Genomic DNA, 27,693 nt, shown 5'->3' on the forward strand with positions numbered 1-27,693 from the left:
CAACTACCGACCCGGATACGGCGTGTTCTGTGACGTCACCATCCACCGCCGTGTATGAGATCAGAAATGTGACGTCACCGGTGAATGTTTCTCAACCAGGTGAATAATCATTAGAAACATTAGTGCTCCGTGTTTTGCATGTGAGCTTTTTTCTCTTTTTTTTGCACAGCTAAAATGATAAGAATAAAGTTTCCTCGTAGCGGAGTATGAAGAATGTCGGTCTGCTCACGAACAATCTCAAATCCCAGATAAACAGATAATCACTTGATAGTAAAAGTTACGACGTTCATAATCCCAGCTATAACAGAGGGGGTAATCACTTGATAGTAAAAGTGGCGACGTTCATAATCCCAGCTATAACAGAGGGGGTAATCACTTGATAGTAAAAGTGGCGACGTTCATAATCCCAGCTATAACAGAGGGGGTAATCACTTGATATTAAAAGTGGCGACGTTCTTGTCGAGACACTTATTTTTTGCCGCTATGGACTTCGCCATCTTGACTATCACGCGATTTCCCCCTTTGATAAGAATACGCACATATTTCTATGCAAACTCAGGATTGAGTCGTACTAGCAACTCAAAAAAGCTTTTATGAACACCAATAATTAATAAATAAATAACTAAATAAATAAATAAAATAAAATGAATGAATAAATAAAACATTAATTAAGAAAAACACTCTAAGTTGAGTCAGATCATTGGCTTAAGTATGCTCAAGTATATTCCTGATACTAAGCTATTATAAATTTACAAAACTCTTGCTTATTGGGAGCCATTTACTATTTACGAAAGTATCGCTGTTGAAAGTTGATAAAGTCTAGTAGTGTTGTTAAGCGGTCACTTCATTGTGCTTTTTTGGGACGTGAGTACGTTACCAAATAGAAGCGCCAAAAAGGTTTCGATAGGGAGAATAAGTGAATTTTTGTCTGACGAAACAACTAGGCATGTGCTTAAAGTATTGTCCTATTTTTTAGATGCAATAATCGCCCCTGATTAGCCTGTCTAGTTTAAAAGGGCTAATCCGGAACGACGATTTCCTCTTTAATGGAAGTCAGAATAGTTATATCACTTTAAGGTTGCTAACACTCTGTGCATGAATTGAACATAATACCAGTATTATTTGTTTTTAATATGATACTGTAATTGAAACAATTAAACGCTTCGATCTTTGAAAATCTTCGTTTTTCATAAGCTATTGAAAGTATGTGTGACAAGTGTGATTATTTGTTATTTTTTTAATGTCTCTTTTTTCGATGAAATACTCTCGTTATGCGCACAAGCAAATGATTTTTTGTGCTGTTTAATTCCTAGAATTTGAAGTCAGGATCTCTAGCACCGTGACTGAAGCTGCCATCGACTTCAACGACCAGGCCGTGCCGTTGACGTTAACGATACGGTGTACTGACGGCAACCCCGTCAACGTCATCACCGGGACTTTCAACGTCAATATCGTTGATGAGGTACGTCTGTAGGATACCGGAATCGTGGTTGACCTTAAAATGACTTTTTCATTCAAAGTTTGGTCAAATGACGGTTTTCAAAATAATTGTTATAGATTCTAAGAAGAATTTTACTATATGTCTAAAGGAGAAATTGTTTCATTTATGGCTATTCATCACGCGTAATTGGAAAAATAATGACAGATTTTGTAACGCTTTTTTTCTCGAGAATGCGCAAAAGCGTTTTTCTTCTCATATTTTCTTCAGCAAGCCTAACAAAGTGGTAACGCTTCATCTTTTGCTTCCAGAGGTCTCTTTATTTAATCTCGGGGAAAGCAATACACGGTTATAAACCATTTTGCAATTGTAAATGAAATTTATTTTAAAATCCATTTCCTCGTAGGACCCAGTTCTAACGTCGTTTCCTATGACGTCATATCAGTTCCTAGAAGACACTTCCATTTCCGCTCTGGAGCTAAACTCATTCAGCCTTAAAGATTCTGATGACGTCATATCTGCTTGATGTCATCTGTCAAATCTGAAAATCAACGTCAAAGGTCAAACGTTATAAAAATATAAATATATAGTAAATAAATAAATAAATAAATAAATAAATAAATAAAAGTTAATTAATATAAAGATATAAAGATTCGCAAACAATCGATGAATGTTTTTTATTTGTTTGTTTTTTCCAGCAATCTTCGTTTGAACACTGCAAAAGAAATTAAACAAGATGGTGTCACTACCCTGCGGGTGTTTGCTTTTTTCAACATTCAGTGTCGGTCTTATTTCGTTAAAGCAGGCATGAACACGTGATACAATTTATATGAACAATCGCTTGTTTTTTCCCTTCTTTTAGCGTTTCAGATTTGGTACAAGGGACGCCCGCGAGCGTCCTTGAACTATGACGTCACGCCCGTTCATAACATCGGGATTATTTGCGACGACGGCAAAGTCTTTAGCGCGAGATATTATTACGCAGTGGATCTGGAAAACAACGTAAGTAATCCAAGACGAAGAACAGCCCAACTGTATGTCTGTCATGGATTATACTTGGTATACTAACAAAGAGGAAATTACGCCCCTCCCATTTTCCACCATTGGTCAAAGGTAATTTCACTGTAACTTAAAATAAAACAAAGCCTAATAGTGTATTTATAAATTAAAAAAGTACGACAGGAATTATCGAGTAAAGAAAACGTCGCGCTATATGCATGTCGGTCAATCTGTATCCAACCATATTCATCTGCCATATTCAACCGTCATGTTAAATGTTCAGCTTTACTGTCTCCTCTCAAATATCATAATTACACAACAATATTCGAATCTGAAACAATTTATTTTAATCTTGTCAATTTTCCAAAACGTAAAAAGGTCCCTTTAAACCCCGTTTTCTAATCGAACCAGCTCATTTCATTAAATTTGTCTTGTTCTGAGAAAATCGGGCTTAATCAAGTTAATGCATGTGCGTAAAGTGTCGTCATAGATTGGCCTGTGCAGTCCGCACAGGCTAATCAGGGACGACACTTTCCGCCTTAACTGGATTTTTGAGTAGAAACTGCAGAAAGTAGCCTTTGCGGACTGCACAGGCTAATCTTGGACGACACTTTACGCACATGATTTAAGCCCAGTTTTCTCAGAACAAGACTCAAATAATTAGTGTCTGTTTCTCTTTCAGCCTCCGGTGTTTGTTAACCTTCCTGCGGTTACTTTACGTCAATAGCGGAGTCAGTGACGTCTAAAACATTGCTATATTCTCTCACAGTATCGGACCTAGGCGGTATGTGTAACATTGTGATTTTTAATTTCACAAACCATTTGCCTGATGTGGAAATATAGATCTATTAATTGTCGAAATATGCAATATGCTATAAACTCGGGTTTATTTAAGAATTTTAATAATTGCTTGGATAAAACTATTAATATATGTATGATGAAGTCATTGTTTACACGACGCCACAGCTTGTGGTTTAGGGTTTCTCAACCTCCACGCAGAGATTTGACTGGAACCATCATAGCTTGTTCAAACCCTTGCCTTCATAACCGACCACGTGATGAAAGCCTAGCCACGTGGTACAATAGTTTTACCGTTGTTATATTTACTTTTTTTAATTTAGGCAATTTTTTTTTATTAACCTAAACTTAAACACTATTTTCAAAATATAAATGAAAATAATATAATTTTGCATAGTATAATATTAAAAAAAATTCCTACCAAATGTGGTAGGATTTTCTTGTTATGTCAGAGATGGCATGTTAGAGCAAGGAACCACAACTCTGCGTGGAGATTGAGTGTTTCTATTCCTCTTTGAATATACGTATCTTAATTCAATCTTAAAGGGAACTTTTCGCAGTTTGGTAAATTAACAAAATTAAAAAAAATTGTTTCAGATTCGCACATTTTCGGTTTATTTATATTATTTGTGAGGAAACAGTATTACTGAACATTTGCCATGGTCTAATATAGCCATTATATGCATCTTTTGACGATTTAAAAACCTAAAAATTATAAAGCGCGAAACGATTGAATAATTTGTTGTTGTCGTTTAAATTTGTGAAACTACGAATATTGCTTATATAACGTATAAAATACGCATGTAATGTATGCTTGGCAGGATAGGTAAGTTTGCTAATACGTTTTTACTTCAGGAATTCGGGGGTCACTGGTTCGAGCCCTGCTGCGTGCTACTTTTTTGTTCAATCCTTTTTTAATTTTTATTTTTGATTTTTTACTGGAGCTTTTAAAATTTCATGTTTACATTTATCAATATAAAGTATTTGATTACAAACTTCAAAACATGCCAAAATCTGTGAAAAGGCCCCTTTAACACTACACACATTTGATCAAAATGAGTATCGTATTTTTACATATAATTATTAGTCGCCCGCATGGTCCATTTTGCCCCGCATTAATTTTTAAAGCAGAGTTTTTATTTCTATTCGTTTCATTTTGGTAAACCCTACATATTTTACGACACATACTGTTTATTGTTCTTTAAACTGTTATTAATGCAAAATGACACCATCTAATAAGCTGTATGCGCTTGGTAGATGATCAGCAAATACTTACACGATGACTTTTGTTATTTTGCACCTTACGCTCACCTCTAATATCGCAAATTAAATACCACTGTACTTGTATTGCGCTCGATCGCTCACAAGTTTCGGAAGACTATTCCGTCGATCAATTGCTCAATGTATTGTTACTAAACCCAATGCGTTCTATGTTTCTAGCAAAAGTGTGATATTTTTATTTTTTTAATTACACTTTCTTCGGATTGTTTTCGTCAAATTAAGTTGTATCAAAATGTTGTTTATGTGTAAAAAGATAATTGCGTCAATAGAAAATCACACTTTGTCAACAAAACGTAACGCTACGAAGGTGGATTTCTTCTTTTTTTGTACTCAAAGGGTAAAACTATGTCGTTTTAATATAAAAAATTACGTCTAAGATCTTCTTTATGTTTATTTCAAGTTCCACCATGTTACTTGAGCGATACTGCGTTTGCCGCGGGCATTCTACCCTTGGAGCAAAGTACTGTGACACCGCAAAATACTCGTACGTGACGTCACCATTTACGTCATTGATTATATATATATATATATATATATATATATATATATATATATATATATATATATATATATATATATATATATATATATATATATATATAGGGTATTTGTTGGATTTGGGAAATATCGATTTTAATTCACGAGTGATCAATAAAAATATTGTTTTCTATGATCATGAGTGAATAAAAATCAATTATCACAGAATGCAACGAATTTTCTTTTTACTTTATGCAATTTACAAATTATTATATTTGTAAAATAACACACACGCTATTTGTAAAAAAAATAGTTCCGGTAAAACAATATAAATGTCACTTTAATGATAGCGTGTGTTGATCTTATCACTTTAATCATAAGGGATAGAAACGATGCATAAGTTTGTGTGTGTGTATGTTTATTTTGTGTGCCGGTAGTTTGTGCATATTTTATAACTTACGAGAGTACTCAAGAGTACCCGGGGTACTTTTAAGTAAGACATGAGCCGACAACGACCAATTTAGCAGTGTTTGCATCTCCATGCAGAGTACCTGGTGTACGCCCATAATCCGGGCGGATTCGATTTCAAAAGTTCCGGAGCCGTGAACGCCGAGAACACGTGCGGCGACTCCGTGTCCACCGTCAGAGAGACGCTGATTGTGAACATCATCAGTACGATACGTCAAGGGCCTCTTTTTCATCGCTCTAGAGAAACAGAAGTGTGCATGTTGAAGCCTTTTAAAGTTTGTCATATGCTAGGTTTAAGTTCTAAGTAAGGTGAGATGTTAATTGCATTCTCATTGGTGAATATTTTAACTGAGATGTGGCTATATTGCAAGGAAGTTACTTTTGTCAATAAATGCTATTTTATAAATGTTTCTATGAATTGAAAGCGGTTGCACTATTCGTAAATAATAATTATTCAAATAAAAATTATCGACCAGAACCAACTCATATCTTTTATATGTATCTCGCTCTGGGAAAACGGGTCATCTCTGAACGAAAATCCACCTTATGAAGAAAGTTTCGTCACAGATTAGCCTGTGCGGACTGCACATGCGTATCTGGGATGACGTTTTACAATTTTTCCGTAGGCACCGTTGATTACTAATCCTTGGGGTTCCAGTGACGTCGACGAGGACGTCAGCGGAACGTTGACGTTAAAGACGTTGGATTTTGTTACTTTCGATAAGTCTGATGCCACCTGCTCAATGACGAGCGCTGACGGAGGACCATTCGCCGTCACTGGTTAGTTCATGATCTCTCGTATTAGCGTAGAATCATTATTTTTTGTAGGGTATTAATTTTCTTTGATTTCTTGGGTCGATCGATTAACGAATTTAACACAAACACATCTGAAAATAAACAACGCGTTTTCCTCATGCGTTTCCAAAATTCATTATTCCATGAATTGCGCTTTTATGGTATTTATTTGTTTTGTTTAAAGGAAGCCTCTTTATTAAAAATCCAGTTCAGGTGGACAGTGTCGTCCCTGATAAGCCTGTGGGAACTGCATAGGCTGATCTGAGATGACGCTTTAGCACGTGCATTAAGTCCAGTTTTCGCAGAATAAGACGTATATAAGCTCACGCACAGACGTCTTTCAGGCAACCAATTTAAAAACAAAACGTGTTTTGCAATTGATAGTGGTTTCATCGTTTATAGTCTCATTATCCCCACGCTTTTTGAAAAAAAGGTGGGGATATTGTGGTGATCTCCGCCGTCCGTCCGTCCGTCTGTCCGTCCGTCTGTCCGTCCGTCCTGGCCACTATCTCCTCCTACACTAAAAGCACTAGAACCTTGAAATTTACACACATGGTAGCTATGAGCATATGTGCGACCCTGCACTATTTGGAATTTTGATCTGACCCCTGGGTCAAAAGTTATAGGGGTTGGGGTGGGGCCGCGTCAGAAATTATCACTCATTTTTTTAGGTTATTTTACATTTACTTCTTTATTTCTACACCGATTCACTTCAAATTGATACTGGACCTCACCTATGACAATACGGTCAATCTCAACCATGCATGGCCCCATTCCCAACCCTGGGGCGCCCCGCCCACATAGGCCACACCCACCAAAAATTTCCATTTACTATAATTTTTTCATTTCTACACGGATTCACTTCAAATTGATACTGAACTTTTGTTATGACATTAGGGTCAATCTCAACTATGCATGGCCCCAATCCCAACCCTGGGGCCCCCCCCCCCATATAGGCCACACCCACCAAAAAATTCCATTTACTATAATTTTTTCATTTCTACACGGATTCACTTCAAATTGATACTGAACTTCTCTTATGACATTAGGGTCAATCTCAACTATGCATGGCCCCATAACCAACCCTGGGGCCCCGCCCACATAGACCACACCCACCCAAAATTGCCTTTACTATAATTTCTTTATTTCTACACCGATTCACTTCAAATTGATATTGAACTTCTCTTATGACAATACAGTCAATCTCAACTATGCATGGCCCCATTACCAACCCTGGGGCGCCCCGCCCACATAGACCACACCCACCCAAAATTGCCTTTTACTATAATTTCTTCATTTCTACACCGATTCACTTCAAATTGATACTGAACCTCTCTTATGACAATACGGTCAATCTCAACTATGCATGGCCCCATTACCAACCCTGGGGCGCCCTGCCCACATATGTCACACCCACCCAAAATTGCCTTTTACTATAACTTCTTCATTTCTACACCAATTCACTTCTAATTGATGATGAACTTCTCTTATGACAATACGGTCAATCTCAGCTATGCATGGCCCCATTACCAACCCTGGGGCACACCTAGGTCAAACATTCGGCGTGGGGATACGCGTCGGCCTCTGCCGCGCCATTTCTAGTTACCATTTAAAAAGGGACCATAGTCAATATTACATTTACAGGTTACTTGCTAGCCTAAAGTTACTTGCAGGCATCGACACAAACAGTGTCCGGGGAAACCGAGACCCCCAAATTTTGGTGAGGGACACCAGTTTTTCCCAGGATTTTGCTCCAATTTTAATAGGCAGGGTTCCCTCTGCAGACCAAACTGTAGAATTTAGTGTCAAGCCCACATATGGCTATTATTATTTTTTTTAGAATTATAAGGAATGATAATTCTAATCAAATGGTAAACATTTAATATTAGATATATCTTGTGATTAGTTTCCTCCTCACTATGCGATAAAATGCTACATCAGGCTCGATAATTTACTGTAGTTGTACATGATGAACGAATGACAAAGGCGCTTCAATGATTTGTATCTGTGAATCAAAGACCTAGAATAAATTCTAGGTCATTGTGTGAAAATAGTGGATTAATTATCAGTGAATTATGTGGTAGGTTTTACTAATTTGAAAAGATAGTTTATGATGCATCATATATCATCTTGTATGATATTTTTCATTTAACTTTTTGTCAGATACCAAAATTTTTATTATGTTTGATGAATTGTGTCACTTAAATTTTATGAAAAAGTATCAAATGTGTAATTCCTGTGTTTTTATTTTCTTTGTTTGCTCTTTTGATAGGATTAACAGCATATCAATGTGTCAGCGCACTGCTGATGAAGTGAAAAAGAAATGGATTGACACAAAGGTATACATCTTAGTTTTTACTTCATGCTTAATTTCAATAAAATATGTTACATATTTATATATATATAATATATATACACAAACACACATTTTTTAGTCATTTTTTACTGGCAAGAACAAATGGACAAACACAATACAAGATATAAGTTTTTTGGTGAATTTGCTAAAAATTGTCATAATCCTAGAGTTACAACATGCAAAAACAATGTTATGTAATCTTAAAAACCTAGAATGTTTAAAAAAAGAATTTCTGAGATGTTACTTTTGCAATACATAGTATAGAATTATTATTGGCAATGTCATTGATTAACCCTTAGGCTTTAATTCAAAAGATTCTTTATTTAATAAAACAATAGTTTATGGTATATAAATGACCCATAATAATTCATATTGGTTCAATATATAATGAATGTGATATAACATGGGGTCATTTTTTTTTTCAGTTAGAACATCACTCTGATAATTATTTTGTTATTTCAGTCTAGTGCAAAGAAGAAGGCACAATCTATGAAAAAAGAGCTGGGCAGAACAGGCGGTGGGCCCTATCCAGGTGGTCTGACAAACCTGGAAGAGAAGGTATTTATGCATGTTCTTTCTTTCTTAATTATTTCAGGAATGATGACATTAAACATTATATAGTTTTTTCTATCGAAATGATAACATTTATTATGTTAGCTGAAGTGATTATTTAATAAGAATTTCTATTTAAAACCTTTTTGAATCATTCCATTGACATTGTGTTACCATTACTTAAATACTTAAGTTAACATTTCTTTAAATTGAATTTTTGTCATATTTTTATACATTACTTTAATGTATCCGTTGAATCTAACACTCTATATCAAAAGAAAATTAGAAATTAAGTTATTGATTTATAATTATAATTTTAGGTTGTAACAGTTATCCCGAAGTGTTCAATAGATGGAATAGTGAATGCTATTGATATATTTGCTGGTAAATATGCTATTTACTATACTTAGCAAATTTCTTAATAATATATGAATCTTGAGTACTTTGCCTATGATATAGGGTCTATTGTACACAAATTTAATTGCAATTGTAAATTATGTTTTGGATTATTGTATTAGTTCAAGAATTGTATATCATATTGTGTCTCAAACTGGCGATAAATGTTTCATTTTTAGCTAGACTATTATATATGAAATATATATAGTGGAGCTATCCTACTCACCCCGGGTTCGGCGTTCCCGTGAGCGTTTGAATGTTTAAGTTTGCGTACCAACTAAAATATTTCCTATGTCACATGATATATGGCTTTAATATTTTGCATACTTCTTTACCAACATGACCTCAACCAATAAACAAGAGCAGACAATTGTATCAAGTATTTTGTAAGACAAATGGCCCTTTTTCACTTAGAATATGCATATTATTGATAAATCCATGTTAAAGTTTGCGTTATACCACCTCAAATATTTCTTATGTCCCTTGACATATGGCTTTTATATTTTGCATACTTCTTTATTAACCTGACCCAAACCTATAAACAAGAGCAGACAATTGTATCAAGTATTTTGTAAGAATTATGGCCCTTTCTCCACTTAGAATATGCATATTATTGATTAATTTATGGTTTAATATTTCTATTATGTAATGGTATTTTCATACAATTGTTCATATGCATTTTAATTGAACTGTTTGTTGTAGATGCTCAAGAAGGAGATGTTCCATCAATATCTTACAGTATTAGTGGTATGTTTCTTATTTAAACAAGATACAATGAAAAATAATAATAATGGTACAGAATATCAATAACACTTTTTGAAGTTTTATAACGGGTATATGTATGCAACACTGAAAGTACATTGTTTATTCAGTTGTCATTAATGAACATATGTAAAAAAAAATTGATTCATACTTATGATATTAATATTGATGATCTCTACCTTATAGTCAAAAATTCTTGTTTTATATTTTTTTCCACTTACATTTCCCCTAATGAGAGCCAAAAATATTTATGAAAATAAAAAATATATATAATGCAAATTTTAAACCATAAACTTGATTAACTTGCCTGTGCATTAAACAATTTGCAATTTCAATTTTATTTCCAGAACCAGTCCAAGGGGCATCATGCCCAGCAAGAGAAGTATCCAATGAGCCAGGTAAATTTTGTTTTCAAGTATTAGCATGTAATAGAATTGCAAGAGAATGTATGGTATATATAATTGCAAAATTAATCATGTAGTACTTTAACATGTTAATGATTAACAACTGTTTGCCTTCTAACTTGACAATTCGAACAAATCAGTTATGTTTATGTACATGTTTTTAATAAAAACATTTAATTAATTTGTAGAAACAGAAAGAAAAGCATCAGTGTCTGAAAAAATAAAGAAAAGACAGAAAATGGAAGGTAAATAGTAATTAATGTAATATTTTACATTTGAAATACAGTTCTAGATAAAAGATGTTTTTTAGGAATTGATAACCACATTTTATGCAACAAATCAAAATGGATTTTATAATTCAGCCTAAAAAAATGGATATATTTCGTTTCGACTTGATTGTCCGTCCAACATTCTGTCAGACTTGTTTTTTATCATTAAATTGAACATGTTTGTTATCTTACATGTACTTCAATGATTCCTACACGGAGTCATGTAGATGACTTCGTCAATTCAATTTATTTAATAGAAATATATGGGTTTTGTACAGTGTTTATGTGTATTATTAGCATACTCTTGTTGTGTGCCTTTATCATTTTATAGGCATGACAGTTTCCAGTAGCATTTAACATGTTTTAATGATTCTGCTGTTGATTACAAAAAAGTTTCTGTCTGTAGAAATAAAACAATTTTCAGGTGACCTTCATAGGGCCATCATTGACTATCTTGTAATGGAATTGTTGACTTTACAGATGTATCAGCAAGCAGTCAACGGGACATGATCGTCAAACTTGAAGAAGAAAAAGTTTTCCTACTCAAAGAACTGATCTGTGCACATCGTGAACAGACTGCGCACTTGCAACAGCTAACAGCATCTGTTAACAAGCTGACTGATGCCATGATCAGCAACAATGTTATGTCAAGTTTTTTTAACTGATATTTTATTATAAATTAAAGCTGCCTAAAAGATTGTTACAACAGATGCCTCTTAGCTGTTGCAAGTGCCCAAGTGCATATACACAATGTTATATGCCAAATAGTTAAGCTCTAGGCCTTGTGGCACAATGTGCACAGGTTTGATACAAAATAATTTTCATTAATAATGAGTTGTTGTTAGTAGAAAAACATACATAATTATGGTTTAAAGTTATATATTTGCTGGCATAATACTTTTAAATAAAAAAAGGGCAACTCTTTTTTTATCACATTATAAGTTAATAACTAAATGTCATATTTTGAAAGGTCATTTGAAAAATGTGTAACTATAACAATGGCTGTTTGTAAATCATGCATGCCCCCCATATGGGCTGTCAGTTGTAGTGGCAGCCATTGTTTGAATAATTTGTTTAACCTAGTGACCTGAAAATCAATAGGGGTCATCTGCCAGTCATGATCAATTCACCTATGAATATTCTTGATCATAGGCCTAATTATTGTTGAGTTATGATCAGAAAAGCATTATACTCTTTCAAGTCGCTGTGAACTTGAACTAGTGACCTGAAAATCAATAGGGGTCATCTGCCAGTCATGATCAATGTACCTATGAAGTTTCATGATCCTAGCCGTAAGCATTAATGAGTTATCATCCGGAAACCATTTTACTGTTTCGAGTCACTGTGACCTTGACCTTTGACCTAGTGACCTGACACTCAATAGGGGTCATCTGCCCAATCATATTCTATGTTCCTATGAAGTTTCATGATCCTAGGCGTTAGCATTCTATAGTTATCATCCAGAAACCATTTTGCTATTTCGAGTCACTGTAACCTTAACGATTTGACCTAGTGACCTAAAAATCAATAGGGGTCATCTGCCAGGCATGAGTAATGTACCTATGAAGTTCCATGATCCTAGACCTAAGCGTTCTTGAGTTATCATCCGGAAACCATCTGGTGGACGGACCGACCGACATGTGTAAAACAATATACCCCCTCTTCTTCGAAGGGGGGCATAAATACAGTAAACTTTTATGTAAACAAAACAGTTTATATCAATTTGAATTGAATTGTTTAACTACAGCTATACAAATTTACAACGTGCTTATAACCAGTCATTCAAAACATGTTAATGATTGCCTGTCTAAATGAATGCGCATTGTTATCATGCTCATTTAAGACATCCTCATTTGCCAGCTCATTCACATGGACTGCATCTTGTGGTTCCTTCACGTTGAACGTTATGCACAGATTATGCAGCTTCATACAGGCCACAACAACATGAGCACTTTTTGTAGGGTTGAATGGAAGTACACCACCAGATTTGTGTAGGCATCTGTTGAAACAAGTTATGCTTACATAAAAATGAATTTCTTAGTTAATTATGAAACATTGTAAAAACTTAAAGGGACTGTCAACCACAAATGACTACCAGGTAACTACCAGTTAACTATAAGTAACGCCAGTAGATTGATCATCATGAATTGTATATTATATATATATATATATATATATATATATATATATATATATATATATATATATATATATATATATATATATATATATATATATATATATAATGATCAATCTACTTGCGTTATTTATAGTGTGCATATCGTTATGTAAACTATTTTCGCGATGTACTTTTGATTTCACATTGCAAAATTTTATTACAGAATATACTGACAATAACAACTTTTTCAAGTAATGTAATATACCATTCGTGATATTTTTATCAATATAAACTAATATTTGTAAACAAATACGGTATTTTTTAACTTTTCTTTTTTCGTCGTTCGTGGTTGACAGTCCCTTTAATTGTTTCTGTATGAATGAATTGCGTAACTTATGTTATTTTCATAGATAATGATGTTAAATTTTGCTAACGTTATTTAAATATATTAATAATAAAGATAATGATCATTCACATAAGCTGTGCAGGTTTTCTTTAATTGTAAATTATAATATAAATGCATGCACCTACCGAAATCTAGATTTCAGCACACCAAACGCTCTTTCAATAACCACTCTTCCCCTGGCATGGTAATTATTGTAACGCCTTTCAGACTCTGTCATGGGATTTTGTTTAGGTGTTAGAAGATATCTTCTCAGGCCATATCCGCTATCCCCAAGCAAAATTCCTGCATGTGTTCTTTCCAGGTGTTCCTAAATGCATAAAAAATCATTTTGGTAGGTTAATTGGCTTAATTTATTGTGTGTATGTATGCATTTCAAAGTGTGAATTGCAACAAAAAATAACTAGAGCTTTGTCACAAACATGACGAATACCCCCACATTCTGCAATGACACAAAATATTTCGCATGTTTTCTTCACAAAAAACAACGGACACTGGTGTTTAATGTTTAAAACGCACTAAGTGACCCTGTGACCTAGTTTTTGACCTGGCAATGCCCATGTTCGAACCTACACATCATCAAGATACAACTTCTGATCAAGTTTGGTGAAGCTCTGATGAAAACGACTTGAATTAGAGAGCGGACACCATGCTCAATGTTTAAAACGCAATAAGTGACCATGTGACCTAGTTTTTGACCAGGCATGGCCCATGTTCGAAATTGGCCTTAAGATCATCTATATACAACTTCTGACCAAGTTTAGTGAAGATCGGATGAAAACTACTTTAATTAGAGAGAGGACACTTAATACGGACCTACCGACCGGCAGACAAGTTTACTCCTATACACCCCCCTTAACTTCGTTTGTGGGGGTATAATAAATCCATGGACAGCAAAGAAAATTTATAATTTTGTATATATCAAATGCAACCATTGTGTTGCTGAATACATGTAGATAGGATTTTGAAGAACCATAAGTATGGTACAAAGAGTGCAAGATGAAAAAACAATTATTTCAGTACAATTTATTTTATGGTTAAAGCATATATTCTTATAAACTGAAGTCTGAAATAAAACTTACTTTTTTTATGCCCTGCAATTCGAAGAATGTGGAAGGGGCATTTAAATTCACCATGGTCTGTTCATCAATATACACTATAAATGTAACCTGTTGTAAATACATCAACTGACAGTTAGTATTAATATGCATTAGTGTTTATTATTGTTCCTTTGTTAATGTAATTTATTTTAAATTTTGCCTACAATGTTAAATGAAATGATCTTCAGAATAAATATCTGAAGGGACACAGTAGTTATGAGCCTTTTTTGAAACTCGGATGCAGGAAAATCTCTGACGCGGTCCCATCCCAACCCCCATAACTTTTGACCCAGGGGTAAGATCATAATAACATCACTGTCACCGCCGCACATATGCTCATAGGTACCATGTGTGCAAGTTTCAAGGTTCTTGTTCTAATAGTGTAGGAGGAGATAGCGGCCAGGACTGACGTAGGGACAGACAGACAGACGGATATCACCACATAATCCCCACTTTTTCTCCTAAAAGCGTGGAGATAACAAATGAATTAACATACAGTGACAAAATGAACAATTGAATTTGTGTTTTTAGAGTTTATACCTTTAGACCACAGGTGTTGAAAATGGAAGCATCATGCTGCGAACCTGGCCACTTTGCAACTACATCTATGAAACTGTAATCAATAATACTAACATATTTTCAATCCATGTACAAATGTGACTTATAGCCTATAACAAAATAACGAACATTATATAGAATTAAAACATAAAAATGTACAAATTGCTTAAATCTTTTGCAATTAGTTTTTAAAAGTTGCAAGGAAAGATTAATTTTCAGTGTTCACATGGTGACAACACGGTGCAAGAAGGACAAACAATGATCATCAAAGGTTAACCATGCATTTGATTTTCTCAACAGCACAATCATCAAAACGATAATTATTTAAAGTTCATAACAAAAAATATGTCTCAATTGCTTAAAAAATAGTAAAATATAAGTATATGATTATAGTGAAGAAAAGAAATCATACTTCATTCGAGAATCACAAACAGCTTGCACATTGATGGCGTGAAACCCCTTTCTACAAATATATGCCTCTTCATTTTCGGAAGGGCCTAGAATTGGAACCAAAGTCCCATCAACAGCACCGAGAACGTTTGGAATCCTACACCGCCTGTAGAAGTCTTGTTTTGAGAGTGCCATAGCGCCATTTTCAGTCGGGAATCTGAAATGATTCAGCTGATCAACATAGTGTGTTTCTTTATATATATTTATATACATTAATGTATATATAAGTGTACTTATATTAAAGTGAATATATAACTCTTTCTTAAACTTTAATATTTTTAAGTTGTATGATTAGCTTACATGAATTACGGGACAGTCATTTTCATTATTGGCGATATTGGCAAACAAAATACTTTTTTGACGCCTAATCACCTGATATTATGTAGACGACGATTCAGGCTATCAATGAAAACATGGAAGCATCGAGCTGCTGTAGGCTTACTGACACCATGAATATCTGCAACCTCAGAAAAAAAATCACCCTTGCTCAAGAACCGAAGCCCGATTAGAACCTAAAAAAAGAAACAAGTCACTTAGGCATGATTGGTCATTGTTGGCTCGGGTACTACTTACATGTACCCCGTGTACTCTTATAGTATGTTTACATGTACCCCGGGTATGGTCAATATACTTAAACGTATACGGTTGGTATTAGACTCACTGTATCCAAGTTGTATTCCCGCCCTTAATCGGATGTCCTCAAACACTCAAATGATTACTGTAAAATGATACTGTTTATGTTAAACAAACATCTATATTTAAAAAATGTATAAACATGATTGTTTGAGTACGAGTTCTGATAATATAAAGGCCATTTAACACAAAATGTGAATATAATTAAATTAAAAAAATAGACGACAGCTACCAATTTAGCATTAGAACTTCCAGGTACGTTTTAGTATATTAACCGTACCCGGGGTATATGTTAGTACACTTAAGTGTACCTGGGCTACACGAGGCCACAATGACCAATCGAGCATTGCTTACGATTTCAATATCGTATTATAAGAATACATTGATACCGCAGTAAAATCAAATGAAAAGTATGAAATGGTTGGAATATATGATGATGCGTTCACCTTTGCCAAGAAATATTCAAATAGTATCGCTAGAATCCGAGTTTGACACCGTCCGAATAACACAGTTAAATAGTTCATGTCTTTATGCCGTTTATAGACATAATATATATGCATAACACACAACAGTACCTGTATGAGATGCAACACATAAAGAGCATTTTTGTTACTTGGCGCTAGATAATGAACATTTTTGCCGGATCGTTTGATGATACTTAACATAACTTTATTTAGTTCTGGCTACCATAACTTTAAATGTCGCTTTTTATGATTTTTGACTGGCGCCACTTTATACAGGCCTGTCAATACTATGTAAACTGTACGCTGAAGTTTCTTTAGCTAAACTTTATTTTGTTTACAAACACAAATTGATCCATATCTACAAAACGCATGTTTATCAAAGACAATTCCCAACAGTTCAATTGGTTACAATGCAGTGAACATTTCTTTACATGCACCCGTAAAATAATTTAGTCTGTACCTGAGTAAGAGATGAGAGTGAGTTTGATCTTTTTGTCTTCGGTTCTAAATCTACCCTCAATGTTTCATTCAGGTACGTAATCGCTTCTCTGCTCAGTCTGTATCGTGCGATGATTTCTTCGTCTCTTAATTCATCCAAAATATTCACACGTTCACGGAAAACCCTTTGTCTGCGTCTGTTTTGCTCGTTTACATCAAACAACGCAACAAATTCCGCCATATTTACGAATATCGCAATATTTGCGAGTGCCAAGAGGTAGTCGTAACTTTTTAGGCAAAATTGTAAGATTTAGGTAAGATGGGAATTTTCATAAGACACTGTAAAATCTTAAGAAAATCGTACGACGATCTTAGCCGTTTCTTACGATTATCTTTGGCGTACGATCGTTGATAAGACGGGCTCCTGGACTTTGAGACAAAGGCAACGTATAATCTTGACGTCACGTGCACTGACGACCTTCTTCAAACCACGGATGCTTACGTCGTCAAAGTCCAAAACGTCGTGAGTAACGTTGATATTAACGTATTGAGTAACGTTGATATTTACGTGTTGAGTAAATCTTGATATTTACTTCGTGAGTAGCGTTGATATTTACGTCGTAAGAAACGTTGATATTTACGTCGCGATTGACGTTGATTTGTACATCCTCACGAGAGCGTCTTTCTGATAAAATTGGTTTTAATGCATGCGCATTAAGTGTCGTTCAAGATTAGACAGTGCCTGTGCACGAAACGACACTTCAAGCAAATACATTTACCCATTTATGCCTAGTGGACTCTCCCATCCTTCTAAATTGGATCAATTTATTTCCAAAAATAGGGATGTCGAGTATATTTATTTCTATATTTAGAATATTTCTTACAGAAATTCCTTTAAGCAAACAGCGCAGACCCAGATGAGACGCCGCATCAAGTGGCGTCTCATCTGGGTCTACGCTGTTTGCCAATGCCTTTTTAAAGACTCTAGGCATAAATGGGTTTTGTCAAGTTCCAAACGAAACCCAATGTATACTGTATCATTTCAGGGTCCAAAGATAACGAGTTTGCCGACGGCGTCTACTCTGGACGAGTGGCAGACTGCGGAAAAGCTACTCACGACGTTGACGTTAGCGGAGGACGCGGCTGACTGCGTTTTAACGTCACTGACGTATAACGAGTTTAACGTCAAATACGAGCCCGCCACAAGAGTTTTAAAACAGTATATACCTATTTATTTTGGCTCTACTGCACAAAACACCTCAGGCTTAATTAAACGCTATTGAGTTTGTTTTCTGCGTAACTTGGTGTCTCTGAGACTGGGGATCAAAAGAAAGCTTCCGCAGTGGTATTCGAACCCATGACCTCTCAGTCGCTAGGCGGACACAATATCCATTACGCCACGTCCATCTATACATACAGGATAGGCTTACATTTTTCTTCTATCTTTAGAAACATTGATGAACATAATTTCAGTATAAACAGTATTTTATGTCGTCAGTTTACGTTATAAGTATTACCTTTCAGAAATTATCATATTCTTGCATCTAGTGACGTCATTCAAGTTCTACTTATTTAAACAACTTCTTTATGACGCCATATCCACTATTTTCAGTATGTATAATATTAAAATCGCCAAAAGACAAAATTGAAGTATATTTATAGAACAGAATAGGACAGTTTATTTGATGTAAGCATCAGTAACTTGCATGTACAAAAACAAACATGCGTTTGCAGATAATACAAAACATACATTCTTTTGAAGACATGCCAGTAAATTAAAATAAATAAACATGTTTTCTTGAGAATGTCCCATATTTATGACGTCTTTACGACTGCACGATTTCTTTCAGTATGGGTGATCTACTACGTCAGCGAGGCGGTTGCGGGGCGGTCGCTTAGCTACGACACGAACCCCTTTTACAACCTGCACATTGAATACAGCGACGCCGCGGGGGTCAAAGGGGCGGGAAAGATTTTCACCGTCCATATTAACGATAACAAAGCACCGACGAGCGACAACCTTAGCAGTAAGCCGAACAACATATGCTTAATTAAGGACGCCTTGCGAGAATTCTTCAGCGTTATTTAGATACTTTAAAAATAAATTTTAGTATTACTTATATAGTATTGTATAAACTTTGATCCATCTTTGTATTGCGCATTATGTCTTTTTGTTTGCCAAACGACGTTACTTTACTGTATTACGTTGACGTCACTTCTTGTGTTTATGCTTCGAATCATACTACTGATGACAGCTATGGCCGAAACATGATTTATGTTTAAGATATCCAAAAAAAAAACGTGTTTGTTAAAATTAAAACGTGTTTATGAAATTTATTGATTTAATATAATTCCTTTAGTCTCCCGATATAACGTCTTACGGTTTGTTTTAATTAAAATCGTTTAAACAGCTGTGTGTGCCTTATACGATATGGTAATCACGTGACAAAAAAAGATGGTGACGTCCATGCCGAGACAGGTATTTTTCACCGTTTTATACGCTTTAATACTTGTATTAATTGTTTAAATGCCGCTCGATTTCCTACCATATCAGCAAGAGGGCAGGAGCTGTAATTTTGTGACCCGCTTAGACATTTCACAGCGTAAAGTCGATGTATAGCGCGAATATTAATACGTTATTCACGCTTATCCATTTATTGCCGATATGGCTGGAAAGTGAGGGACATTTAAACAATTAACAAACGTAATAAATGGTATACTACGGAATCCGGATAATGCCATCTACTAGTATAATCTCGCCCTTCTTTCAGCAAAGGCGACACTAGACACACAAAGTGATACACGATATTTTGCGCGACAGTCTCGGTGACGCACGATATATTTAACACGATATATCGCGTTTGTGTAGGTAGTCCAAAAGGCAATATATCGTGTTAAATATATCGTGCGTCGCCGCGACTGTCGCGAAAAATATCGTACGTTGCCGCGACTGGCGCGAAAAATATGGTGCGTTGCCGAGACTGTCGCGACAAAATATCGTGCGTCGCCGCGACTGTCGCGAAAAATATCGTGATTCGCTTCGTGTGTCGTGTTCAAAGGGCGACACTAGACACACGAAGCAATACACGATAGTTTGCGCGGCAGTCGCGGCGACGCACAATATTTGTACTGTTCAAAGGATTCCGTAGTATACGACATCGTAAACTACATGTCAAGGCATGAACGTCGCCATCATGTTTGTCACGTGATTATCCCATCTGCGTATATGACTAACATTTTATATTTGTGCAAGCAAAAGATGTTAGAATTTCTTAAAACAAATTCTTTCTGAAATTTTCCATATCAAACACATAAGATTTACCCAATGAGCTTTTTTATTTTTACCATGAGATTTCCTGTTTTACATAGTTTTACAGACATTGTATTTAATTATCCTCGCTCTAGGAGAACGTGCCTCAATGCATGTGCGTTTAGTGCTTTCCCGGAAAAGCCTGTGCAGTCCGCACAGCTTTATAAGGGACGACACTTTGCGCTGGCACCGGATTTGAAGTTCTTTAAACGAAAAACACAATAACAGCGGAAAGTGTCGTCCTTGATTAGCCTGTTCGGAGGACTAGTTTTATAGAATCAACCTTATTTTGGATCACGATGCCATTGAGTTGCTTTAAGAATCTTCAAACTGTTTTATTGAGTCTTCAAACGATTTTACCTGTCGTCATAGGGTTGCCTATTACAAAACTTAGCCTCGTCGCAAAAGACTTCAGCGCTACCGACACCGTGTTTACCGCTACCGGAAGTGACGTGGAAAACGATAACGTCATCTACAGTATGCTGTCCTGTACCCCGAATGCCACGTGCCCATTCATCATGTCTCCGAGTAGGTTGTTCAGTAAGCATTTTACGCGGAGTGAATCATTTACGCGGTAACGAAGTGTATAAAGGTTTCCGCCCTGTTATGGAAACGCCCCATAGTTGATCTAAGAGTGTGCTTTAGATTTAATAACCATAATAAGTGGTTCGATTCAAAAAATAGCTTTTGGGGAATACGAGTTAACATAAATGCACTGAATAATGTATCACAAAAAGCCATTCACTGTAAAAGTATTTGAATTTTTTTTTTTAATGATTCCGTGGGTTGACCAATTTATTTTCGTCAGCACACAATTTCGTCATAAAAATGACTATTTCGTTAGCACATAAATTCTGTATTTTTTGAATTTGAAAAAATGCGTTCAACACAGCGACGCAATTTATTTATTTTTTCCCCAAATTCAAAATCTACGATGTAAAGTGTCCATAAAAAGGTAATTTATTGAAGTATACACGAATTTTCAATTACAACGGCGGTACTCTATAGTCTCCGCCTACTGAATTTGCTTAAATTGCTTTCTTTACTTTTTTGTGGTTCGGTAAAATTTGAAAATGTATTGTACTAATATTTATTATATTGCGTACAACTATCTTCATTTTCATATCTTAAAAACAGATGGTATTTGCCGCATAAATCTTCAAATAATTAATTATAGCTTGTGTACAAGCATAATCTATTGCGCAATTCTAGATGTAACCATAGTAACGAACGCGGATCTTCATTCGTACCCTAACAACTCGTTCCAACTCTCGGTTGTGGCAACAGACAAGTATAACAAGAATCCGACTCCGTACACCGTCATCGTAGAAATAACTGGTCAGTACATTGAGACAACTAGGTAAGTGTTGGATAAATTAATTTAGCGAGGATAACAAAACCGAAACCACAAACATTGGCGACGTAAATGCTAACGTATCCGTTTTAGACACAGTTACCGGATATATTCTAGTTTTGTCGATGTTTCTTTGCCTTTGAAAAAAAAACAGATGGAAAAATAAAACCAAAACACGAACACTCACAACTGACGAAAGGAAACAAATCAAATCGACGACAATATTTGTACTTGTGTTCGCTGTTTATGTCATGGTATTTAATTTTGTCAATGCATGTGAAATGTACCATTTAATGTCGAGATTCGTCTTATAGCTACGAATCGCTCCGACCGGTTTCGCATTAAAATATTTCTTTCTGTCATTGTTTGCCTTTCCACCTTGATTATTGGAGGGGAGGTTATTGTGATTAAGTAACAAGGAATGAGTTTTAAATCATGATTGATAAAGCGCTTGATTTAAACAAGAACGTCATCATGCTTGGGGACATAAATGAAGACCAATTTAAACACAATGCTTGCCTCTCTCAATCAGTATCCCTGTATAACATGCACAACGTTATCTCTCAAGCGACAAGGGTCACCGCAAATACTGCTACACTAATTGATCCGATACTAGTCTCGGATACCATTTCATGCTTGAACAGTGAAGTAATAGTTATCCCTAAACTAAAAATCCAGATGGAGAAAAAAATAGCCCTCAGTAATGACACATTACAAATCTTTGAACAAAAATGGAATCGGATTAAATTCTCATAATGTTTTGTCCACTTATATACATTTCACTATAATGTCAGTTTATCTTTCTAAAATAGTTTTGTTTATTTTTTTTTCAGTCTGACAAGATCATTGTGAATATACAATAAAACACATAGGTCCAGTATGCTTTCTTTCGACTTTATACAACTCATCTTTTTTCATAACTATTCCTCTGTTGTTCTTTTCTTTTCTCTCTAAAAAAAAATATATTAGCATATCTTGTATAACATGTCTGAACTTTATTGCTTTGTACAATCACTATGATGTATGATCATATACATGTTTACATCGTATGTATGATATTGAATTAAAAAATAAATAAAATAGTTATCCCTCAAACTGTTAGTGACCATCATGCTTCTACCATTCATGTTACAATTCCTTTAATAAACAGCAAACCGATTCAACGAAACATTTGGTTGTATAAATATGCCGTTTTCGATCGACTAAACAATCTTATTACATGTACAAATGGGAATTTATCCATGATTCTAATGTAAATGAAGCAACTGTTATGTTTACGAACAAACGTATCGAACTTATAAAACTTTGCATTCCAAATAAACTTGTCACAGTGCGCCCTCATGACAAACCATGGTTTGATTCTTCTATTAGAACAATGGCTCGTAAACGAGATAGACAAAAACACATATCCATAGACAATCCTACTTCTTCTAACTGGAATAAATATTTATATAAATAATAAACAACTTTGAAATAAGGTTATTAACATGATAAAACATTCGGAAGAATAGTTTTATTCTAACCTAGAAACATCTCGTGATGAACCAAATACTTCAAATCCAAAAAATATTGGAAAACACTAAAGCAACTAATAAAAACAAATTCTCACCCGAATTCGATACCACCTTTACAGTCAACGGACTCTGACGGCAATCTTATCGTACATTTGTCAGATACTGACAAGTCAAACTGTTTTAACAGATACTTTGCCTCCATTGCGTCGTTGAATGACTCAGCCGGTGTTCTTCCACAATTCTCAGATATCTCTAACGCAAAATTATATAACCTGCCCATATCAGAATCGGAAATTATAGATGTTATTAAATGCTTAATAACCAATAAAGCCGTCGGTTGTGACCTTATAAGTCATATTGTCATTAAGAAAACGTGTAATTCTATTGCTTAGCCTTTTTGTATCCTCTTTAACAAATCACTAAACGAAAGTACATATCCCGCCCATTGGAAAGAAGCGATTGTAATGCCTCTATTTAAAAAGGGGAAACCGAATAATCCTTCCAACTACCGTCCTATCTCATTGTTACGTTGCGTAGGCAAGCTTATGGAGAGGATAGTTTATAAACATTTATACAACCACCTTCTTGCTAACAAACTTATATACTCCAACCAGTCGGGCTTCTTAAAAGGTCACTCCACGGTCGCTCAATTAATCGACATTTTTGATCGAATAACGAAAGGTATTGATGAAAAGAAACTCACATGCATGGTTTTCTGTGATATTTCTAAAGCGTTCGACCGCGTCTGGCACACAGGACTACTCTTCACACTTAAACAAAATGGATTTGATGGTAATTTACTTAATTGGATAAAAAGTTATCTAGGGAGTTGCATTCAAAAAGTCGTGGTTGGTGCATCAATTTCTCAAACGTTAGAGCTTAATGCCGGTGTTCCACAGGGATATGCTCTAGGCCCATTATTTTTTCTTGTTTACGTAAACGACATAGTCAAGCACCTTCAATGTACTGCCCGCCTTTTTGCCGATGACACTTCCCTCTAATGTACTACCTCAAACATATATATAACATTGAAATTGTTCTGAACCATGACCTACAAGTTATAAGTAACTGGGCAAAACTATGGCTTGTAGATTTTAATCTACATAAAACCATGGCTATGTTGTTTTTATCACACCATGCTGTTCCCCAACCACATGTTTTATTTAATAATGTACCGGTCAATTTTGTAGAAAACCACAATCATCTCCTACTAGATTTATCATACACAATTCAGGTATTTCAATACATGTATATACCAAAACACTCATATGGTAAACAAATGAACAAATACATTACCACCTGTCAACTTAATGTACGTCTTTAATGCGGACTCGAAATATAGAATGATAATTATATAAGCAATAGTAAAGTATGCTTGATTGGTTATTGTCGGCTCAGATACTACTTCAAAGTACCCGGGGTAATTAAAAAATATACTGCAAAGTATGCGGGGTACAGAAAATATATTAGTATATTATACCAGTTCTAAAAAGTCTTCCGGAGTATGACCGGGTGCGTATTTTCCGTATCCAGGGTTCATTGTAGAATACTTCTGAGTACCCGGGGTACTTTTAAGTAGTACCTGAGCCGACAATGACCAATTGAGCGTAAATTATGTGTGGTGTCCCTCGATCGTGCTTAGGCTACTACAAAGTATCCGGTGTATGGAAACTGTACTAAAAGTGCCTTGGAATCTCGCCGAGTGCCTTTAAGCGTATTATCCGTACCTGGGTAACATTGTAGTATACCTAATACTAATAGTACACAGGGTACTTTGAAGTAGTACCTGAGCCGAATATTAACAGTTGAGCATTAATTATGTGAGGTGTCCCGCGATCGTGCTTAGTCTTTCGCTTTCAATAAGCACGCTCACACACAGGGAAATATATGTAAATTTATCAGCTGTATGCGTGTATATGGTACCCCGGGTACTTTAAAGTTTACTACACGGAACCTGGTGTATGGAAAATAGTGTATGGTGCCTTTAAGCGTATAATTCGTACCCGGGAACATGGTAGTTTACCTAAGGGTACATGGGGGTACTTTATAAGTAGTACCTGAGCCGACAGGGACCAATTGATTATGTGTGGTGTCCCTCGATCTTGCTTAGGATTTCGCTTTCTGTAAATCTATTAGCTGTATGTGTTTATATTTCATTATAACAATGCATATTCATTCTTTATTCTTTCTTGTTTTATTTGTTAAGTTTATTTTATGGTGTTTCTTTTTTCAATTACTTTATACTTTGCGTGTGTGTATGTCTGCAATATTTTTCTATGTGTACATGCATATTAAAGGGATCTATTTACGGTTTGGTAAATTGACAAAATTGAAAAAAGTTGTTTCAGATATTTGAGAGGAAACAGTATTACTGAACATTTGCCATGGTCTAATATAGCCATTATATGCATCTTTTGACGATTTAAAAACCTAAAAATTATAAAGCGTTGCAACGCGAAACGATTGAATAATTTGGAGAGTTCTGTTGTTGTCGTTGAAATTTGTGAAACTACGAAGATTGCTTATATAACGTATAAAATACGCATCTTATGTATGCTTGGCAAGATAGCTCAGTTGGCTAATCGTTTTTACTGCAGGATTCCGGGGGTCACTGGTTCGAGCCCTGCTGCGGGCTACTTTTTTTTCCTTTTTTAAATTTTATTTTGGATTTTTTACTGGATCTTTTAAAATTTAATGTTTACATTTATCAATATAAAGCATTTAATGACAAACTTCAAAACATGCCAAAATCTTTGAAAAGGCCCCTTTAAATAATCTAGCCTTATTACCGAAAACAAATATGGAATATGTTCAATAAATATTTTAATTGATGCAGCAAGTCTTTCATAGCATTTCAAACCTCATTTACTTAGTAAAATAGTAAAAGTATTTTAATAACAACTTGTTTACAATGCAAACATACGCCCGATATTATTCAACTTACTAATGGAACTTATCCGATTGCAGCGAGAATACAGTCATAAGAATGTGTCCTAATTCAAACTACACTGTTATACACAATACAATTTCAACTGCTACCATAAGACCAGATCATGAGATTCTACGGTGAAAACAATTTGTGCAATGTAAGCTTTTCTTTTGCTCTAATCGATAATTCACATCTTTCGCCATAAACGATTCGTTATCAAGTTTATGTTTTGAACATTTCTCAACAAAATACACGCAAATTGATGTCGATTGCAACATATATTGTGTTTGTAACAATGTATTAGGTTGATTGAACTCGATTTTATAGACATTCGTGATACATATTTTTTTACATTGTTTTTGCCTTTGAACAAAAAGAACTATGAGCTGTACGTATGTACTCATAAAAGCTCAGAGCATTCAAGAAGAACTTCAACGATAAAGCATAAGCTTTCTAAAGCAAAAGGTAAATTTCCGACGTCATTTTATGTAATTAACAGTAAATACTAAATATACGTCTCGTTGTGATTCACATCCATACGGTATTTTTCACACCTATCAGTCTATATATTATCAGTGGGACGAAACGTCCAATGCCTCCCTACACAAATATCAGAGGCACGAACTGGTAGTGGCACGAATTATCATAGTGTCGTGCTGTGGTAAAAGGTAATGGCCTATAAGTAAATATATCGTAAACAAACCATATGAATTAATTATTTAAAGGCCTTACCGATCATTCCACGCAGAATGGAGTTTTGTGTTCGTTCCTCGGAAATAAACAAAATGTAATATTCCCGCGATGTTTACTGTGTCAATGTTTTATGTAGTCGTGAAAATAGCGTTTTTAACAATTCGTTACTCTGCATTTGGAACCAAAATGTTTTTTTAAACAAAGTCCTTTCTTCAAGTCAGTAACAGCGTCGTTGATATGTCTAGTTGCGATGAATCAAAAATTGTATTGAAAACAAATCATTGAAAATAACTGTGCCTAAAAATATCAGTTTCCGCATATTAACATAAATGTACACATTTAGAGGCAAAATTTGCTTCCTTCATATATGTTAGGGTTATGACTGAAAAACGAAAAGGGCTCATATCCGCGGAAAGAGTTTTTATTGAACGTACGGGTTTTATAACAATCTGAACACTTCGGACAGTGGGCTACACATCGCCGGTATGGCGGAATTGTCCGAGGATTCCCGATTGGGTTTTTAATAAACTATTACACAATGGTAACGAATATTGAAATAGAAAAAATATCATATTAAATTATGTTCATACTGAACATTTTCTTCAACTTCATGATGTATTGATGATTGTGCGAAGGTTTTTCTGGTCAAACAATAAAATACGGAAAGGGTCGAACACAACGGAAATGTAATTCTGTCATTTTCCTTAAAAAGTATAATGTCCCTTACCGTGGT

The 27,693-nt window shown here is 35.1% G+C and overlaps 2 protein-coding genes and 2 long non-coding RNA genes across 10 annotated transcripts; 2 read left to right on the forward strand and 2 right to left on the reverse strand.

The window, feature by feature from the left end:
* The first annotated feature begins 8 nt into the window (after positions 1-8).
* On the forward strand, positions 9-5,671 carry LOC127868230 (uncharacterized). Of its 4 annotated transcripts, none has more exons than XR_008043990.1 (7): positions 9-99; positions 1,314-1,462; positions 1,845-1,998; positions 2,301-2,551; positions 3,120-3,221; positions 4,091-5,000; positions 5,540-5,671. It is a non-coding gene; the product is annotated as an uncharacterized LOC127868230 (long non-coding RNA). The 4 variants fall into 4 exon arrangements; XR_008043992.1 differs by having other exon boundaries at positions 4,917-5,000; XR_008043991.1 differs by having other exon boundaries at positions 2,301-2,440.
* LOC127868234 (uncharacterized) lies at positions 1,738-27,077 on the reverse strand. Its single transcript, XR_008043998.1, has 3 exons — positions 27,000-27,077; positions 5,545-5,698; positions 1,738-1,979 (listed from the first exon to the last, which is right to left on the reverse strand). It is a non-coding gene; the product is annotated as an uncharacterized LOC127868234 (long non-coding RNA).
* Positions 8,160-11,843, forward strand: LOC127868215 (uncharacterized). Of its 2 annotated transcripts, XM_052409865.1 has the most exons (8): positions 8,160-8,336; positions 8,529-8,595; positions 9,075-9,170; positions 9,485-9,548; positions 10,263-10,307; positions 10,670-10,720; positions 10,915-10,971; positions 11,476-11,843. In XM_052409865.1, exons 1-8 carry the CDS (start codon positions 8,332-8,334, stop codon positions 11,658-11,660), a joined length of 570 nt encoding a protein of 189 aa, XP_052265825.1. In that variant the 5' UTR covers positions 8,160-8,331; the 3' UTR covers positions 11,661-11,843. The 2 variants fall into 2 exon arrangements, with proteins under 2 accessions (XP_052265825.1, XP_052265824.1); XM_052409864.1 differs by lacking the exon at positions 8,160-8,336 and having other exon boundaries at positions 8,458-8,595.
* Positions 12,757-17,448, reverse strand: LOC127868214 (putative nuclease HARBI1). 3 transcript variants are annotated; one of them, XM_052409861.1, is made up of 6 exons: positions 17,183-17,448; positions 15,998-16,137; positions 15,588-15,782; positions 15,158-15,230; positions 13,646-13,827; positions 12,757-12,994 (listed from the first exon to the last, which is right to left on the reverse strand). In XM_052409861.1, exons 1-6 carry the CDS (start codon positions 17,399-17,401, stop codon positions 12,778-12,780), a joined length of 1,026 nt encoding a protein of 341 aa, XP_052265821.1. In that variant the 5' UTR covers positions 17,402-17,448; the 3' UTR covers positions 12,757-12,777. The 3 variants fall into 3 exon arrangements, with proteins under 3 accessions (XP_052265821.1, XP_052265823.1, XP_052265822.1); XM_052409862.1 differs by lacking the exon at positions 17,183-17,448 and adding an exon at positions 16,834-17,054 and having other exon boundaries at positions 12,759-12,994; XM_052409863.1 differs by lacking the exons at positions 15,998-16,137; positions 17,183-17,448 and adding an exon at positions 16,834-17,055 and having other exon boundaries at positions 12,758-12,994.
* Positions 27,078-27,693: the final 616 nt, after the last annotated feature.

Source organism: Dreissena polymorpha, chromosome 2, assembly GCF_020536995.1.
Source record: "Dreissena polymorpha isolate Duluth1 chromosome 2, UMN_Dpol_1.0, whole genome shotgun sequence".
In the NCBI taxonomy this organism is placed as follows: Eukaryota; Metazoa; Mollusca; class Bivalvia; order Myida; family Dreissenidae; genus Dreissena; species Dreissena polymorpha.